Raw genomic sequence first — 19,463 nt, 5'->3', positions numbered from 1 at the left:
TCCCCCTTTTCACTCACATGCCTTCTTCTCTTTGCAATTCTTCCATTCTGCCATCTCATAGCATCTTTGGCCTTTTTTAAAGCAAAATCACAGATAAGCATGAAAAAAATCTGCCTCCTTCCAATTTGGAGAAGCTGCCAGAGCCTTCTGCAGCTGCCCACCTGCACTCTCTGCGCTGCAGTGGTGAGCAGTGACGCAGCCCGGGCGAGATTCAGCCTCAGTTTCTGGTTAATTAGTACAGGCGGTGTCTGCCTGCGGGGCGGGCGGTGGGTGAAGTTGGCTGAGGGAAGGGTGCATTCATGGGGGAGATCATCCCTCTGTGCTGTGGCCTGGGCCCGGAGAGTTCAGAGAGCGCTCATGGAGGGGTTGATTCAGCAATTTTTCCAAACAGCTTTTCAGCTTTTTTCCCTTTTATCGCATTTCCCAACAGGAATGATGTCACTTTACGAATTGCATTTCATTTTTTCCCCTGCCCCAGGTGAATACCCTGGGATCACATGGGGCTGTGCTGCCAGACGTCCCTTTTCAGTATCTTCTTCATGGGGAAAGTGGTGACTGACCTCTCTGGCCGGGTTCTGGCAGCAGCCGCAGCTGGCAGACCCCTGTGTCCCACCAGGGAATGTCCTCCAGCCATGGGCTACTTGGAAGCACACATGTGCCTCCCACGCATTCATGCCCTGGACCTCTGGCTGCTCCTCCAGGCAATTTGTGTCCACTCTCTTTGCATAATGGGGAGAGAGATTCAGACTTGGAAAAACATCTGAATATTTTTCCGTCATCTGACTCATTTTAGACCCCAGCACTCTCAGTGCACTGTGGGGTGGTCACCATGGGAAAGCTCCGGCTCTGCAGAGCTCATTTTCCCCCCACCTTTGTCAACTAGAGCAGCCTGGAGTTGTGTTTTTCATTCATTTTTCCGTGAGATGCACTCCTGGACTTGCCACATCTGACCACATTCCACTGCTGGGGTAGATGCCCAGTTGTCATCCATTTCCACATGCAGACTAAGAAGAAGCGGTGGCCACTGTGTCAGTAGGGACAGACGTTTCTCAGGTAAGCCCAGCTATGCGCAGTGCAATGACCACCCACCACTATGCGCAGTGCAATGACCAAGGAAAGAAATAGGAGAAACACATCATGAGTAGTGTCCCAGGGCTACCTATCCCTCTCCAGCCTCTCCAAAAGCAGCCTACATGACATTTGTAAGTGTTTCATATTAGCCAAGATGAATCCAATATTAGGTCCTTGAAGGAGGGCCTGGTGTTTTCCCTGACCCTGCCCCCATCTCAGCCACTGCAGAATTCCTAGGCTCACAATATCCATGGGAGACCCATGCCCGCTTGAAAGGAAATACGACCACCAAGGTAATGAGACAGGATTTGGAAAAGCCCACCAGGTTTGGTTCCACAAACTAGTAGATCATTATTATGCCTAATCTGAGCAGCTGAACCACTTAGAAAACCACTAGAAATTGGATAAGAACTCTCCCTGGACAGGCCAGGCTCCTAAGGTCTGGTTGTTGCGCACCAAATATTAAAAGGAGAATATAATTGTTCAGGACTCTCTTGGTAGTTGGCAGAAATGGGCATCTCACAAGAGAATTCACCCCACTTGGGACCCAAATTCTTTTCTGCAGGGATCCTCTGCTCTTCTCACTTACTGTGGATAGGTATAATATATCTATGCTCCCAGCTTCAGTACGTTGGATAAATGTGAACTACGGATCACTGCTGGCAGGTTTGGAAATGCAGCCAATTGATTTTGATCAATGATAAAAAACAAAACCTCTTTGTTTTGTCTGCGAGTATTCTGCTGGACTCATGTTCTTTTATTTCCCCTAGTAAAGAAATGCAGAAGTTCTTATTAAAAAAAAGAATAAACCCCTACTGAATGAAATTTGGCCAGGGTAATTATTACCTAGCCAGGTCTGCTGAGCAAACGCCAGGTGAGATAAACTTAATCTCAATAGCAAAGTTCAGAATGCTTTTACATCTCCCCATCAGAATATAGGATCTTTTAAAACTTGACAATACTTTAACTTTTCATGGCAAGAAAACACGCCCAATTTCCACTAACACAAGGCCAAGTCAGTTGACCATTTGATTAAAACTAAGTACATACCCTAAAGCCTGGACCTGGTTTGTAGAAAGAGAAGAGGCATGGATCATTTCAAAAAATTATTGAGGAGGCTACTTCTTCTGGGAAGCCAGCAGGTACTTCCATGTTTAAGTTGCTTTGAAAATAAAGCATAGGATCTTAGAAGCTTGTCAGAAAAAAAAGACACAAGTGTCTGATTTCTGCTTTTTGCACCTGAATCAAAGCTATGGACATGAAAAACTTCTCAGCTTCCTCCTAGCCATGGAGGTATCCAAATGCTCTATGTCCCAAGGTGATGTGTGGGAGAAAAGCCAGCTGGGAGGGACCTCAGAAGGTCTCCGGTTCAACCTCCTGCTCAAAGTAATACCATCACCAGCACCAGAACAGCTCAGCCATGGCTTTGGCTAAATCTCGAAAACCACCCCCTCTGCCGCTCTGGATACCCATCCTGGGTCTGCACCACCCACCTCTCGAAGAAGTGCTCAACCCAAACCTCCCAAAGTGCAGTTTGTGGCTGGTGCCTCATGTTATAACATCTGCCATAACCAAGAAGAGTTTGGTCCTGTCATCTCTGTAACTGGGTGCGGAGCAGTTGCAGGCTGTTATCACTTTCCTTCAGCCCTTCCCTGGAATTCCTGGTCCCAGCTCCCACTTTCACTGAGTGCCTGCCAGGGCACTGGGAAACCACCCTCCTATGTGCCCTGCTTCTTGATGATTTGGGTCTTATAGCAGGGAACAAGATTTTGAGTGGCAGGGCTCCTGCAGCAAAAATCCTTCTCTGTATCCTCCAGCCTGAACTAAAATTTTGATTGAACTCTGAAAAGGACGTTACAGCACTGTGTGGGGAGAGGCACTTTGATGCATCCCAGGACAAGGTACCTGGCAGCCTTGTGGAGGTCTCTGAATGTTTTCATGTTCCTTGCCTCTCTCTCCTCTCTTGCTCTTCTTATCTATCCCACCAGTGACTTCCCAGGCTTTGGGAAGCCTTTGGTTTCACCTCAGTGCTTTGGGAACTGAGACTGGGCTCTACACTGTGACTTTCTTACCCCAAATGTGAAAGGCTACAAGCCAGGGCTTTTGTTGATTCAGTCATGGATTTCTCCAATGCAAGTCCAGCTGGACAACCCAAGAGCCCTTAGCCATTTTTTGAAGAGCTTGGTCACAAGCTTGCCAATCACAGCTGGGCTTCCCTCTGTCTCAGCCCATATTTTTGCTTGGGTCATTCATATTCCTGCCTTGCTTGTAGCTGGGAACTTGGTCTGCTCCCCAGTTTTCACATCTTTGGTCTGATTATTTTCGGACTTGAGGAACAAAGGTTTCTGCAGCAGGCCACATGGCTGCATTGCTTTGAAAGGTTGGATGGAATGGGAAAAGATCATGCTGCTGCCATGAACTCTTGGTCCATCTTGGTTTTCAACAAGCTTTCATTGTGCTGAATTACCAAGACAGCACTGAGATGAAATATGGCACTTTTCTCAGCTTTTTCTCTTTTTAAAACCTCTGTGGCAGTATCCTATAGGCTGGCTGCCTCCAAGCTGCAACTTCCAAGCCTCAGACATGCAAGCGCCACTTCATATTGGTTTAGATTAGATGTACCATTATCAGAGCCTTGATAAGACTGCCCAAAGCGGCAGCTTGTACAGAGCACTGCTACTTGATAAAGCTTTACATTAAAGCCGAAATTGAGTGAAGGGTAGTCCTCAGCCCTTGTCATCTTATTACAAAGGTCTCAAAGGGAGCAAAGGCTCAGTACTGCTTCTCTAAGGGCAAGGTGGCAGTTTCCCTGACAGCACAAGACCTACCACTGCCTTAGCTTTGCTTGCCCAATGATCACCCCAGGAGCAGAGCTTACAGAAGAGCTGGCCTTTGCTGTTGGGGTCTTGCCTTACTGCAGGAATAAAGCTGTTGGCTGTGCCACTCACCTCCCACTCTCTTGCCTCAGACATCTGCAGTGCAGTGCCATTGCCTCTTTCCAGGCACATGGACCCCTGCTCATTCCCTCAGACAGTACGTATTGCTCTTGCAGCATGGCCTTTGGTGGGATGAGACTATCATCCATCCCACTGCCCAGCTTATGGAGTCAGGGGACAAGGGCTGAAAATGATGCTTGTTACTTCTGGAGCTAGTTTGTACCAGGGCAGGGAAAGAAAATGCTGGGAAAGAAGTGGAGCCATTAGCAGTTAATGTTCTCGCATGAGAAAGGTGTGGAAGAATCCCTCCAGGCAGAGCCAGTGAACATTTCACCAATACAAATGTGTTTCATCTCACCTTACCACATGTCTGCAGTGCAGATGTTTCCATCTGATTCAGGCACATGTAGAGCCCTTGAGACACAGTGAGCATAAGCAAATCTTCGTCTGACCAAGTGGAGACTTGTACGCTGGGATGCAAAAAACAGCAGCTTCCAAGTGTCTACAGGTGGTCAGATGAGCTCCAGTCCTGGAGGGACACCTGGCTGTCCCTCTGGGCCTGTGCTCATCTCTCCAGCTGGCCTATGCTCCCCTTGATCCTGATTTATCAAGCACAGTGGCTCACCTGTGGCTCACAGGTACTCAGGCCCATACAGGCATGAGGAGGAGCCTGTGCATCTGCGTGCCCTACAATTTGCATGTGAGTCCTGATGTACAACCCGTCTTACCACACATGTGCACTATATGAATGTCCCGTTCCCTGAAATAGCTTTTCATAAATGTAATAACACTGTCAAAACAATAGAGTTGATGTCCCACACAAATATCTGATGGAGCCTCGTGCTCTGGGGTGACCATCACCCTGGTATCTTTACCACTCCAGAATGAATGTGCAGATGTGCTGTGCCAAAGACCAGTGTTTCTATCTCTCTCTCTGAGCCAAACGTATAACCACAGTTTATATTTAAAATAAATTAAATTCCAAACAAAAGCCCCTAAGATGACCTTCCTTAGCAGATGGTACTCCTTGGCTGGGGAAAGCAATGACACAAGAGTGATGCACAAACCAGGTGCTTGGTGCTGAGGCATGACCCTGCCATGAAGAGGACAGACTGAGAGGTTGCATAAGGTCTGAGAGCACCTGAGTTTTCATCAGGTTCATGACCAGGGAGATGCTCCACGGGAAATGACCATGGTGCCAGCAAGGCCAGAGCTGTGGACAAAGTCCAGGACTGCCTCTGTGCATGTACTGCTTGGTGCTGTTGCCATGTTTGCTATAGTCAAAGCACCACCCTGAGCACAGGTATCCCCATTTTATACATGATGCAGTGCACACGGAGACTGTGCACTGAGTGACCTTCCCAAAGTCACCTGGAAAAGCCGATAATGCAAATATGCTGTAACTGCTCAGCCTCCACAGCATCTTCCTTCTCAGGTCCCTGGTGGGTGGCAATAGAGCCCATATCCTATGGGACTGCAGATTTTGAGATAAAATTTGGCCCTGGTGTTTAATGTAATCTTTGGTGTAGTAGGACCAGATTGCACAACCTGCTTCAGGTGACAGCGTCTTCAATGTCCCACCGCAGGAGCCAGCATTGCACAATCCCATCCTCGCGCTCCCTTTCTGCTCTGCATTTTACGAGTGGGTCCTGCACTTTGGTCTACAAGACCCAAACCACAACACAGATGTCCTTGAGCCTGTTGTGAAACACCTCGTGGTGAGGAAAGAGCATCGCACCCAGCCGTGGGGAAAGGGCCGACACGCTGGCAGCTCCTTGCTCTGCAAAATCACCAGAGGTAGAGGTGGAAAAGTATGTGTATGCACATTTGTAGGTGAGAAGAAGTGTTGACCCACATGGAAGTCCTACCTCATGTCAGCTGAGATACCTGCAATTTATATCAGATTTAGAAAGAGGGAAGAAGAGCCATGTTTGCCATAACAAAGAGACAGCTTCATACACTTTAATTCATTTAAAATTGTATATATCTGCCTTATATCTCCTTGACATGAGTCTCAAACAAATTATTATGGTGTGTGTCTGCCTCTGCAGCTGCAGACACTCTCTGAAAACTTCCTAGCCCCCTTCCTGCTATGGATCTCTGAGCCTGCTATGGGTCTGCCTCCGAGAAAGGCAGAACTAAAATAGTTTGATTTCTGGCCCAAATCTTTACATTTTTTTAGCTGGAACTTTCCTGTTTTCCTGTGAAAGTTTATGCTCCTGTGCGTCAGAGGGGAGGGGGACACATAACTCCTTCATACACCCTCAATGACAAGCTCATATATTTTTTCTCAGACAATATAACATGCTTCCCACTGCGACGCATTCTGTACAGGGCAGTAAGTGGCATTGCAAAACCCCAAACATCTTTATCACCCACTTCCTTTTGTTTGGCTACGATTAGCAGACACCACCGAGCTGATGGGCAGAGACAGGACTGGGAGACAAAGGGAAGATTTTTGTGCTTTCCAGGCTTATGTGATTTTTTTTTTTTTAAATGAAATTTGGCGCGTTCTGGTCCTGGTTGTGAATTGGGGTCTTTCCATGTGCCCCCTTCCCAGTCTCTCCCTGGACATAGGCTGCAGAAACCCCTATGGGACCAGGTTGGAAGGAGGGTGATAAAACCCCAGGGTGGATCTCAGGGAGAAGATGGGGTGAGCATGAACAACATCTTTCCTACCTCAATGAGCCTTTGCATTCGCTCAGGCCACCCACCTTTGTAGCCTGGCATCCTGCTGCAGGACATTGCTTCTGCCTCCTCTTCCTCGGCTCCAAAATGGGACTTTTTGGAGAGGTGTTTCCTGGCTGCTGCTTGACATCCCAGTGGGATGGCTGGGTGTCCGTGGCCTGAAAGGCAAAGGGACCCATGCGATGGTGGGAAAGGCTGGGTGCAAGCAGAGCAAAGCTCCCCCGAGGCTGACTTATCTCCTCTGCGGATGCAAGGCATTGCCGCCATCTAGTGACACGGGGACTCACTGGTGGCTCTGGCACACGCTGTGGTCCCCGGTGCTCCTGGGCCTGAGGATGTTCTGCTGGTGGTATGGAAAGGGGACCCAAACCCAACACTTTGTTTGTGCTTGGGACATATAGAGGGGCCTGTTGGTGGAGACGATAGAAAGCTGCTCAGCAAACATGAAGCTGAGAGCGTTGCAGTGCTTTCCTTTGGGTGCTGCAATGCTCTGGGGCGAGACCTAAAATTTTGGGGGACTGGCATAGGAAAAAAGTTGGCTTCTCGCTGCTGTATGTGCCTTTCTGCTTCCTTGGTCCTCACCATTCTTTGGGATGCCTTTGGTGGGAGGAGAGGCTGAGGAAATTCTGTCTGGAGGGGTGAAATCTGATGCAGTATGAAAAAAGGTTGGAAAAGTCTGACAGCAGCCTTAGCTGGGGTTTGCAAGCATAGCTTGTTTCTGACAGATGAGTCCAAAGAGCATGAACTGCTCCGAACAGACAAGGTCCAAAGTGGAAATGCAAATCCCAGCAGGAATATGGAGGCACTGGGCAAGACAAGGTTCATTGAAAGCTGTTACATTTTCCAGCTCTTGGTCTATTGCTGCAGTGGATCAGCCCCAGCGGGCTGATGTGCAGCAGCACAGGCACACTCTTCTCCTCCTTTCTTTTAAAATTCAAAATGCTATTAAAGAAATGGCGCTTTAAACATGAACGCATGGAGCTTGCAGGGCCAAGCATGGAACAAGCCCTCCAATAAATGCCACCGTTGTCCTGGAGTGTGTTCCAGGTGCTGTGCTGTGTACTCACCTGTGGCTGCCACATAAGCAACCCCTGCCACCTCAGCATTAACCCACGATCTCATTAGAGAAGGCTGTCAGTGCTGGTAGGCCCAGGGCACAGATAAAGCTGTAGCAACAGCCCTGATGCTATTTCTGTCTCTGAGAACAGAGCAGCAAGTATCCTGGGATAACCCTTTTTTTTGGGGGGGTTCCTGCGTGCACCCTGAGGGGACGTAATGCTGAAGGAATCGTCAATCCCATTGTAAGCTCTTCACTTGAGAAAAACCCGAAAAATTGAGATGAATCAGTGAAGTTTTGTCACACAGTTAGTGCACACATTAAAAGCATTAGATGTACAGTGAGTAAATGCCCAGAGGCATAGAGTCCCATGGTGGTGGGAGTAGGTGAGGTCTCCTCAGGGTGTGCCAGGTGACCTTTGCGGAGACGCTCAGATGCACGTTGGTGTTATTAAGTTATTATATTGGTAATAAAAATGATCAGCTTGTGCAGCTTTTCCTAGAGATTTTATCTTTTCCTCGTTCTAGTCTAAATCTGAGCTAGGCTCAGTGTGCTGGGCCTCTGCTGCACAGAAGGAAAATCCAAAATCCACTTCAGCATGTTGTCATGGGAGAGGTTAGGGTAGAGGTGCTACTTAAAGTTTTTTGGGTCAGCTATGACTGGATCACAATGGGAAAAAAACCCTTTCAGAGGTGGTAAATGAGGAGGGGACCAATAACTAACCCGACAGGATATTAAAGGACCATTTACCTTCCAAAAATACACAGGGCATTAAAAATAATATGGGTCTGAGAACATCATATCTTTACACCACTTTGCCAAGGTAGGATGTGCCCTGCACGTTGGGGCTGGCTGAGGTGAGTGGCTGAAGTCCTGGACCTAGGGCTCCATTTTGGGGACACTCGCCTCAGCTGTCCAGGTGACCCTGGAGGCCTTTGGTGACTCCAGGGGTGGCCTTGGGGAGGTTTCGTCACCGATTTAAACCCAAACCATCCCTGAAGAGCTAGGTCCTGCCTCCTGCCTGGTTTTTCCTTTCCTTGTGAAAGGACCTGGATGCACATTTGGGATGGGGATGGACCCCCATTATGGGGTCAGCACCCCACTACACATCAATGTGCCAAGAGAACCCAGTGGCTGCAGGTACAGGGAGGACCCTGGGGCCGCAGCAGATTTGGGTGGCTCAGGCTTCATCTTTACAAACGTGATGGGAAATTTTGGGCGCAGAGATCTCGCTGTGGTGGGAAGATGTGGGCTGGTTGGGTGATATAATTTAAATAATTATAGATAAGTAGCTCCCTATCCAGCTGATTTCCTAGACATAGTCAGAAAATGGAGAGTATTAACATTGTTCTGGCCCATTGGGTAAGCTCAGATATATTATTAAAAAGCTGCTGTTTGCTTCCTGCTCTGCTACAGCTGCCCTGTTCGACCCTGAGCAACACCATCACGGGCAACTTTGCCCAGAGCCTGAAATTTAGCTTCTGCCTCCTGCTGAGGAGCTTGCAGAAACAGTCCTTTTTGGATGCTGGGTGTAGAAAAGCCTGTTCCCACATCGGTGCTCAAGGTAAGGACTGGACCACTCTTTTTCTGGAGACTTTTCTGATGGCTCCAGTTACACATCAGTTAGAGGCAATGAGTGTTGGGTCGGACTCTGATGCTTTGGCAGGTGATGTGTCCCTTACTGCAGACACGGGCTCCTGACTCACGGCTGGCTGTTATCAGCCATCCTTTGTACCTCTGCACCTTGCCTTTCTGGGCTGAAGTCCCCATGCATGCTCCAGCAGCACACACTGTGCTGCACCCTGGGTCCACGCTGCCACCAGTCCTGTGCTGACCTTGCCCTTCAAAAAACACTTATTATTTATTAAACTAAAAAGTAAGAAAAGGGATGCACAACCTCTCCCTGCAGATGAGAACTGAGGTTTTTTGCACACCCCAGCACACGTTCTCTCTTCCTCCTGTGCCTCAGTTTCCCCACCGGTGGGATGGGGCTGTTATGACGACCCAGCCTCACAGGCTGAACACTTGGCTTTGCACAGCTGAATTACAGACTGATTTTGGTTGGAAGGGACCTCTGGAGGTTTCTGACCCAAACCCTGCTTTAAGCAGGTTCAATCTCAAATTTAAATCCAACCTCAAAGTTAAATCAGGTGGCTCAGTGTGTCCCCACCTGAATTTTTAATTTCTCTGGGGTTATACTGGAGACAATAAGCTCTCCATACCCCATGCTTGATCACCCTCACGGTCAAAAGCTATCTCCTAATATTTAACTAGATTTCTTCCCAGCTGCAGCTCGTGCCTGCTGCCCCTTGCCCTGTTGCCCGGCATCACCAGGAGCAGCTCGACTCCATCTTTCCCACATATTCCCATTCCCGGGCTCGGTGCAGGGCAGCCACGTCGGCCGGCTGCGCTGCGGCGAGGGGAACCTTGGTGAGTTGCAACGGGGAGAAGTTTTCCGTGAGCACAAGTGCAAAGGGTGTCTGGGTTGCGAGCGGCGGCGGCGACGAGTCGCCCGGCCACTTTCCTGCCTCTTCGTGGGGTCAAGCGGCCTGCAGCCGTGCCCAGCCGTGCCGAGGGGCTGCACCGCTGGCCAGAGCGCCCCAGGTGGGAAGGGCTGCGGGGGTTCACGGGATCGGGGCAAGAGGGGGCCTCTCCCGGCAGCGCCCGCGGCTGCTCGGTGGGATTTGCATGAATCCAGCGGATTTAGCTCAGCCCTTCCTGCGCCGAGTTAAATCCTGCCCTTATTTTAACCCCTTTGAACAAAATCAGACTGCTCTAAAATGATAGTTATTTACTTTTCCTATTTATTTTTTTTTTTAAATTTTAAAACTCAAGCTTTTGCAAATGTCCTGCAGGGGACATAACATGCTCATGCAGTGACTTCTGCGCTGTCAGGGCTTTTGCTCAGGCTGGGAAGTGTCTCTGGGACAGGGTGGGAAAGGCACAGGGAAAGCGGGACGAGGAGGCTCCAGCCACCTCCGTGCAAATCTCGGGCAGAGTTTCCACTGCCTGCAAAATGCCGTGTGCCCTCTGCTGGCTCTGTCCACTCTAGCTCTCCACCGTGTGAGACTTTTTTAGGGGAAGAGGCATTTTCTTCCCTGAGGAGCTTTGTCTGTCCGCATGGGAATTTTTTGGGGGGGTCAGCTTGAGATGAGGGGCTGTTCCCGGGGGGAGGAATGCTCTGGGGCCCTGGCAGTGACTGCGGTGCCTCCCCAGGACCCATGGAGTATGTCAGCACACGGGGAGGCACAGGGGCTGTCGATTTTGAGGAAGCCCTCTTCTCCGGCTACGCACCCGACGGGGGCCTCTTCATGCCCCAACGTGTTCCCTCGCTGGATGGGGACACCCTGCGGAGGTGGAGCTGCCTCTCCTACCGGGAGCTGGTGAAGGAGCTGTGCTCCCTCTTCATCACGTCCGAGCTGGTCCCACGGAGCACCCTCAACGGTGAGCCTCAACCTGTGCAGGATTTTGGGATGGCCAGATGCATCTACCTGCCTTCACCCCATCCTCTTCACAGACCCCAGAGTACAGTGCCTGCCGCACCATTGCCTTCTCCTTTCTGTACCCTCTTCTCCTCTGTCACCTTGCTGGGGCTTGTTACCTTCTGGAAAAGATGTCCCCTGTGTGCAAATAAGGATTGTGATGACTGCAATAATGACGGCTGTTACAGTGGTCCTGCTCACTGCTCCAGACCTGACATTCCACTAGGGCTTTCTGCTGTTCCACACTCTCATTGAGATCTGATTTTTAATGTTTTTAACATTTAACAGCTATCACTTCCACCAGAGGGCAGCTACAACCTCTATCTTAACAGTGTGTTATGATAAAATTTGAGTTTCCTGTATTTTGTATTTTAAGACACTTTGCTCTGATAGTGTCAGGTGCCCCCTGGGGTCTCTCACCATAGAGCTATCAAAGACAATAAAGTGGGCTGGTTTGTTCCAAATAACTAAGAATAACTTGTTAGATATCTGTCACCTCTCCAGCAACTGAGAGTCTTTGGTTGTGCAGAAAGCTTTCTAGGAGCACGAAGAGCACAGATACAGGAAGTCATGGAGCAGAAAAATACTCATTCACCCAATCTAACAGCCCCTTTAACTATTTTCCCTCTAGACCTGATTGACAGGGCCTTCAGCAGGTTCAGACACAAGGACGTCGTCCACCTGTCCAGGCTGAAAGAGGGGCTGAATGTTTTGGAGCTGTGGCATGGGGTTACTTATGCCTTTAAGGATCTGTCCTTGTCTTGCACGGGACAGTTTTTACAGTACTTCTTGGAGAAAAAGCAGAAGCATGTCACTATTCTGGTGGGTGAGTATGCCTCTTTGTGGGACATAAAACTTCTGGGCAGGTTTTTACCTTGAGAGCCACCATCCGACGGCCCTCCCCACAAATGTCCTGGGGTAGTGTTGCCTCATGGGTGGCTGGTGAGTGATCTCTAGGCAATGCCAGTGTGGCTGCCCTAGCCAAAAATATCTCATGGAAAATTTCTGTATCTTTTTCTTAAAGTGCAGTGATGCAGGTTTGACTGGCACATCAATTTTTTGCTTTTCTCCGTTCTTCCTTACTTTGAAACAGGGACTTCAGGAGACACGGGGAGCTCGGCCATAGAGAGCGTGAGAGGGCAGAAGAACATGGATATCTTTGTTCTGCTGCCCAAGGGGTTCTGCACCCAGATACAGGAACTTCAGATGACCACCATCATTGAAGACAACGTCCACGTCTTTGCTGGTTGGCATTACTGTCGGACTGTATGGCCCTGCTGTGTCAAAACAATGACCCCACAAGTCTCAGGTCGCTGCTGCTTTAGCAGCTGCAGCCAGCTGGGTCTTTGCCATCATGGCTACCATGCCCAAGTGTCTGGCTAACAGGAGCATACAGCAGATGTCCCCACTTTGATGAAAGGTGGTTCAAGGCTCCCTTTTCACCTGGCCACAGAACAGAGCTGCATCCATGCAGGTGGTTGGTGTTTATCTGCACTGAATTCAGCACTATTTCTTGGCAGTGAAAGCGCCAAGAATGATCCCTTCCCTCTGTCTCTTCACCTTCATGGGTGGTCCATCCCCTACCTCTGTGCCGTCCCCATGGTGGGGATCACCACTGGGTGCCTTGAGCTGTCCCATGGACTCCTCTGCTTAGCTAGGTCTCACCTTGGCATCTCACAGGGGATGCAGGCATTTGCCTTCCTGGTAAATATATACCTGGTGTAAACAAGAGCGCAGAGTGCAATGTCTGCAGAAACCAGCTGGCATCCACATGGTGCTACCCAGCCCCTGGCTCGTACAGCCCCCAAGGCAGATGGGCAGCTCAGGACACCCCTGGCTGCAGCAAACCCCAGGGCTTGAGACTGACCCGATTTCTGAGCAGAAATACCTTGTGCCTGATGCGCTGGTGTTGGCAGATCTAATCTTTCCTTTCTCCTTTTAACAGCTCATGGGAACAGTGATGAAATCGATGAGCCGATCAAGGAACTGTTCGCTGATGTGGATTTTGCCAGAAAATACAATCTGATGAGCTTGAATTCGGTCAATTGGTCTAGGATTATGGTGCAGATTGCTCACCACTTCTACGCTTACTTTCAGTGTGCCCCGTCCCTGGATACCACCCCGCTGCCAGTGGTGGAAATTGTTGTGCCAACAGGAGGAGGAGGAAATATCACAGGTGAAGAGAAAAAAGATAGGTTAGATATGAAAGAGAGAGAGTGCTGTGACCTATGGACTAAAAGCACTTTGCAGATGCTGGGTATTGCTATTTATTAAAACACCCACTCTCTGGTAGGATTTCTTCAGAACCACTTAAATTTTATTACTCATGTGTGGTTATTACTCATTTAGGTGTCACTGATTCAAGGTGCAGAAAATCCCAAACCACTCCTTGATGATGACTGTAGCTATCTTGAGGATGGGCACATTAGAAGAGGACACAATGTGTTTGATCCAGAAAAGAGGGAAAATACCATGGCTCTGATTTCCTAAGGGAGACATTAACAGAGGTGTGGAGGGCTGCCTAGTCCTATTCTTGTTTGCATGGTAGTGTGCAGTCAAGAGAACCACTCTCAACTGTGTAATCTGGACTTCTAAAAGTGAGTTCTTGATTGCCTCCATCCCCAAATAGGCATACAACTGTCTCATGAAAGCAATAAAGGATTCAACACATTCAACTGCATTCACTGTATTTCCAGGCTGCCCATCTGAGGCATCATTAACAAGCTGCAAGAGCCCAAAAGCTCCATCTCTCTTGCTTGAATGGCAGCAACCTGACCTCTCAGTCCCTCACCCATCCATCTTTAAATGTGGAGATGCCTGAGGGTCAGTGTGGATGGCAGGTAGAGCAAGGCATCCCTGGATTTTATAATCTGGTGCTCTACCAAAACATTAAACACAGATATCTCAGAGTCCATCAGGGAATGTCATTTGTGTCTGCTTCTGAACTACATACTCAATCAATTTGTACAATGACTCCTTTGCTAAGCCTCCTTTGAATGTTTCTTCATCAAGCATGCATATATTTTTTCACTTTTTTTTAGCTGGCTGTATTGCCCAGAAAATGGGTCTCCCAATTCGACTTGTTGCCGTGGTTAATAGCAATGACATCATTCATAGAACTGTTCAACAAGGAGATTTCTCACTGTCCCAGAGTGTGAAGGCTACATTAGCATCAGCCATGGATATTCAGGTATGTAATGAATTGGCCAAAATGGGAAAATAACAAATATTATACATATTTTTTTTCCTTGTACTCTGTTCTACCTGGTTTATGAGAGTATAGTTCTGCCACTGGCAATGCCTCTCAGCGATGCATTAAGAGGCATGACTCATATTGAGCATTTATGCTGAGCTGAGAGAGATCAAACACTTTCTTCCTCACCTTTTAGGGCTTGACTTTGTAGTTTCCATTGTTAAATGGGTTTCTGAGGTTTCGTTATGTGCAAGGTTAGCAAGAAAGGGACATTTTCGCAAAATGTGACACTTAGAAAATTATAAATCTCATCATGTCTTAAGGACTTTGTTGATGCTTCTGAAAGGCTCACCAAGAGCAAGAGAAGAGACCAGGAAGAAGATAGGGAAGACCAGGAGAAATGCCTCCTCCATGGCCATCTGCAACTTGCTCAAAGCAAAACAAGTCTCAGCAGGCAGGCAAAGGCCTCAGAAATGAAAAGTCATGGAGATACAGAAACCAAACACCTGGAAATAAATACCTCCCATTTCATACCTACCCTGTGATCCACAGGGATCGGATCTGCTTCCAAACAAGTGACCATAAGTCTGAAACCCTTGGTGTTGTATCACTGTGGCCTGAAGCTACATGGATTTTCCAAAAGCTGTTCAAACGCATTGGGGGGACATTATGCCTATCACCAGGCTGCTGTGGTCTGCAGCTTGACTTTCCTCCCGAGGCATGAATTTGTGGGCCTCCTCAGAGCTCAAAGGGTAGCTGCGTTCCTCTCTTGGTCCATGTCCCTTCAGTAGCATTGGTCAGCTGAGGCAACTAAGCATGTGCCAGACTTTGGGACCATGAGGAAAGGCAGCCAGGCAAGGTCATGTCCAGAGAATCCCAAGGAGCTGGATGGGTGTATCCCTCTGCACATCCCTCTCCACAGCTGCATAGGGCGTCATTGTTCAGCTCACATCTGAAGCATCCATGCAAATATTTCCATAGCTCAACAGACCATTCATGCGGGAGCATAGTTCAGGAAGTCTCTAGTTAGGACCTGCTCAAAGCAGGGTCAGTCCTGAGGTCAGACCGGGTTGCTCAGGGCTTCGTCCAGTCAGGCGTTGGAAAGCGGGTGTACAACCTCTTCAGATTGCCTCTTCTGAAGACTATGCTAAAGCAGAGAAAACCGTCCAGTTAGACAGTAACTGAAGAGTTGAAGGTGAAGCAGAAAGTCTAGGTCAGGAAGCACCATGCAGCTCATGCCCACATGCCAAAACTTTTCCTGGGAACAGTCCCCATCGTGACCTGTCCTCCAAACTGGGCCCAAACGTTCTCCTGGACAACTCTAGTGACATGGAACAAAACCACACCAGAGAGCTGGCTAACTTAAATGGCAAGGCCAGTGCTTGCACCAGTGTCCTGGCCTAGTTTGAGTTACTGGTATCAATGTAGTGATCCGTAGTGGAAACCATAAGGCTGGTACAAATGGAGGGTGAAGGGGAAAAAGTCTAGACGTGGGAGCAGGAGAAGGAAAGACAGGAGAAGGGGTGTCAGGGGGAGGGTGCTGGAGGCACCTCCAGTAGCAGGTCATCGTAGTCCAGACATGCTGACACGAAACTTCTCAGGACAGCCAAGCTGGGAAGCAGAGGACAGCCTGAAACAGGGGACAGCCTAAAGCCAAGGGCAGGCTACGCCCAGACGAGACTCAAGATTACAGGCTGGAGGCTCTGGGAAATGATGGTGGGAAGATGAAGAACAGGACTGCAGCCATAAGCCACCCAGATAAGGACACGAAAGGCTGAGTAAGTCCTGATGACTTGCCAAGGTAGGACAGGATGGAGAGACAAAAGGTCACAGGCACTGTCAGCTGCTAAAAGGTACATAGAGCTCATCCAAAACCCGCACTTGAACCCAGAAGATGTGATGAGGACTCGGTAGTCAGTGCCCCTTGTCCTGTCTGTCTCTACAAGGTATCTTGGCCAAACCACCTGGATGAATGTTTCTTGGTACTTGTTAGTGTGCGGGAATGAGACAGTGAGCAGTGAAATTGGTTTGGAACCCTCCCGTATGGTCTTGCACCGAGTTTTGCTGCAGTGTTGCAACACTGATTGCTACATAGCCATACAGGTCAGTCAGGCCCTATATGTGCCTTAAATGTTCATAAAGATTATCGGTCAGCCCTGCAGGGAGCTGGGTGTCTCATTAACTCACGCGGGAGCTGAGTGACTCACAGCAGCATCTGCAACACTGAGTAAACAGCTGGATATTTCTGGTTCTCAAATACATAGCATGTTATTAGCCTGGGTTCCTCAAGGTGACTGTACAGTCATGGTCACACCGTCGATTTATCAGTCATCCCTTCATTAGGTTTTTTTTAATCTGATGGTCACTGCTAGACTGCTCTGACAGGTCAGAGGTCTGAAGGACATCGTGTTCCCAAAGACTTGTCTTAGGATGTAGGTATGCAGGGGGAAGACACAAAGCCCACCTCAGCTTCCACCAAGAAAAACATAGCAGTAGGACCTCAACCCTAATTAGACATTAGAGAATCCACACAGGTCCTCTCTCCCCAAGACAGACACTTGAATTTCCTCTGCTTACCTATTGTCTTGTTATCCCAGGAGCCTTACAATGTGGAGAGGATCCTCTGGCTGCTCTCAGGCTCCGACAGCAGCCTGATGAAAACTCTGATGGAGCGATTCAGCTTGTCGAAAAGCCTTAAGCTGCCGAAGGATTTGCACAAAAAGGTCAGTTCCTCCCGCATGCGGCACTGTATCTGTGTCTGTGTGTGTGTGTAAGGAAATTCACCACTACCAATTGTTTTCAACTCATTTTCAGAAAAAAAATCCTGGTGGAAGGTTTCCAACCAAAAATTTAAGCATGAGGCCAATGGAGTTTTATATCAGTGTGTGCTCATAGAGATGTTAAAAACCTTTTGAATTTTTTTTTAAAGAAACGTCTTTTGTCTTTGAAAAACTGCTTAAAAACTACCTACAGTTATCTAAGTAGAATATGCAGTCCCCTCTTACCTTGGCCACTCAAGTGCCGGCATTGGCCTTGCACCGAGGCATCGTTCAGTGGGTGCCAGCACAAACTGAGCACGGCTCTTGGGAGTGCCTCTACTGGGCTCGGGGCTGCAATTCAGCCTCGGTGTTGTGGCACATGGGAGCACAAACACAAAGCAGAGAGAAATACAAAATAAAACCAAATATTTAAATTGCGAGGCTCTTTGGCCAGATGCAAAGTCCTGCCTCTTCCCATCCAACACACGCTGTCCCCCACTGAGCATCCTTTGCCTGGCATCCACTCCTGCTTGCGCAGTAGCAAAATAAATATTAAAAAATTGCATTATTAAAAGAAAAAAGAGCTATTACACTGAGGTGGGTTTTCCACCCAGAAAGCCCTCAGAAACTGCCTTGGATCATACAAATAGCAGCGCGGAGCTGAAGAGCTGAGTCTCGGCTCCTTTCTACCCACACTTCCAACACCTGGGGATACAGACCCCTCACTCACACCCCAGCCCTGTGGCCATTTCCAACAGGGCATCATGCCCCATCTGCACCAGAAACCCCTCTTCCTGCACTCCCTGGGGAACTCCATCCTCCAGCCTCCCTGTTTCCAACTACTTTGCTGGGTGCGCAAGCCCGGTTGGGAGTCTGTGGGGTGGTGATGCCCTGGGCAAACCTCCCCGTTTCCCTTGGGGCTGCAGCTCTCTGAGACCCTGCGCTCGTGCTCGGCCTCTGACGAGGACATCGTGCGAGCCATGCAGCGCTGCTGGAAGGAAAACCACTACCTGCTGTGCCCCCACTCCGCCGTGGCTGCTCACTACCACTACTCACAGCCAGACAGGTAAGGACAGCCATGGTTAGGAGTGTTGGGGACCAGAGCATCACTTCCCCCTTGCTCCTGCAGCATTTCCACCTCAGGGGTTGCTTACATCAAAAGTTTTCTTGCTTTTATCTCCTTTTCAGCACTCCCCGGTGTTGTTTAGCTCCAGCCTCTGCGGCCAAGTTTCAGGATGCTGTGCTCCAAGCTGGCCTGGTTCCTCAGCTCCCCCCCGAAATCACTGCCTTAACAGGGATGGAGACCAGATCCACTTCCCTGGAGCGGGGACAGGACTGGGCACAGGTGCTCCGGGAGCAGATTGAAGCCACGACACAGCGGCGAGAGGCATCAGGGAACTGGTTGGCCCCCCTGGGACATCAGGGGATCACCAGGCAGGGAGTCACGCAGACCTGAACTACTGGGACATGGCTGGCTGATGCCTCCCAGGACCCATTTTTCATTCCTAAGAAAGCCCCATGTTACGCTGGGAGAGGAGCCTACAGTCCTCATACAATGAATTATTAGCAGGAACAGACTTCGCCGTTGAATGATACAGACTGTTTCATAACATTTTCAGTAAAGAGCTCTGCAATTGTATCCCCTTTTTCCTAGAAATCCATAAAAACTGATTGAAACTCTAAGTAAACCTGACTGGTCCATCATTACATGCTGTTACAGAAAGCTCCCTTAGCACTACCCACAGTCACCAGCTTCCTGAGGGTTATCCAGTGATTCTGGCCCTGTGCTGGGATGTTCAGCCCAGTGATCCCAGTAAGCACCCGAGACACTGATTGAGAAATGCATGCAGGGCTGGAGTGGATCTGCTTTACCCATCCCCATAATTTAAGCAGTGCTGGGGATCATTCCCAGGCATCGAAAATTGCTCAGTGATAGTGTTAAATAGCGGATGTTTTCCTTGGACATGTTCATTTTAGAGAGCTACTTTCCAGTGCCATATCTTGCAGCTTTTGGTCCCAGTACTGCTGCAGACTCTTCTCAAGCAACTTCCTGAAGCAAATAGGAAATGGGAAATTCCCCTTATCTTTAGCCTGAAACTTCAGGTCTTTCAATACTACGTTCCCATCATATACATATAAATATATAAATACCTCGTGTGGGAGCTGCCTCCACAAGTCATGCATCTGGCAGGAATCTCTTGTGCCTAAAAAGGGGAAAAAAAAAAAAAAAAAAGAATAATTACACCAGGGGGGAAAAATCCCCCTTTGCCATCAAAA

At 48.9% G+C, this 19,463-nt stretch overlaps 1 protein-coding gene across 2 annotated transcripts; it reads left to right on the top strand.

Annotated features, from left to right (window-relative positions):
• The first annotated feature begins 10,224 nt into the window (after positions 1-10,224).
• On the top strand, positions 10,225-18,867 carry THNSL2 (threonine synthase like 2). Of its 2 annotated transcripts, XM_074147807.1 has the most exons (9): positions 10,225-10,356; positions 10,969-11,196; positions 11,866-12,060; positions 12,328-12,480; positions 13,180-13,410; positions 14,276-14,424; positions 17,025-17,150; positions 18,113-18,252; positions 18,375-18,867. In XM_074147807.1, the coding sequence occupies exons 2-9, from the start codon at positions 10,974-10,976 to the stop codon at positions 18,640-18,642; spliced, it is 1,485 nt and encodes a 494-aa protein (XP_074003908.1). In that variant the 5' UTR covers positions 10,225-10,356; positions 10,969-10,973; the 3' UTR covers positions 18,643-18,867. The 2 variants fall into 2 exon arrangements, with proteins under 2 accessions (XP_074003908.1, XP_074003907.1); XM_074147806.1 differs by lacking the exon at positions 10,225-10,356 and having other exon boundaries at positions 10,929-11,196.
• Positions 18,868-19,463: the final 596 nt, after the last annotated feature.

Source organism: Numenius arquata, chromosome 5, assembly GCF_964106895.1.
Source record: "Numenius arquata chromosome 5, bNumArq3.hap1.1, whole genome shotgun sequence".
Classification (NCBI taxonomy): domain Eukaryota; kingdom Metazoa; phylum Chordata; class Aves; order Charadriiformes; family Scolopacidae; genus Numenius; species Numenius arquata.
This window is presented reverse-complemented; position numbering and strand designations above follow the sequence as displayed.

Coding starts and splice junctions, on each gene's coding strand:
- THNSL2 (XM_074147806.1), top strand. CDS start 10,929: ATGCTCTGGGGCCCTGGCAGTGACTGCGGTGCCTCCCCAGGACCCATG. Junction 12,061..12,327: donor GCATGTCACTATTCTGGTGG/GTGAGTATGCCT, acceptor ACTTTGAAACAG/GGACTTCAGGAGACACGGGG. Junction 12,481..13,179: donor CAACGTCCACGTCTTTGCTG/GTTGGCATTACT, acceptor TCCTTTTAACAG/CTCATGGGAACAGTGATGAA.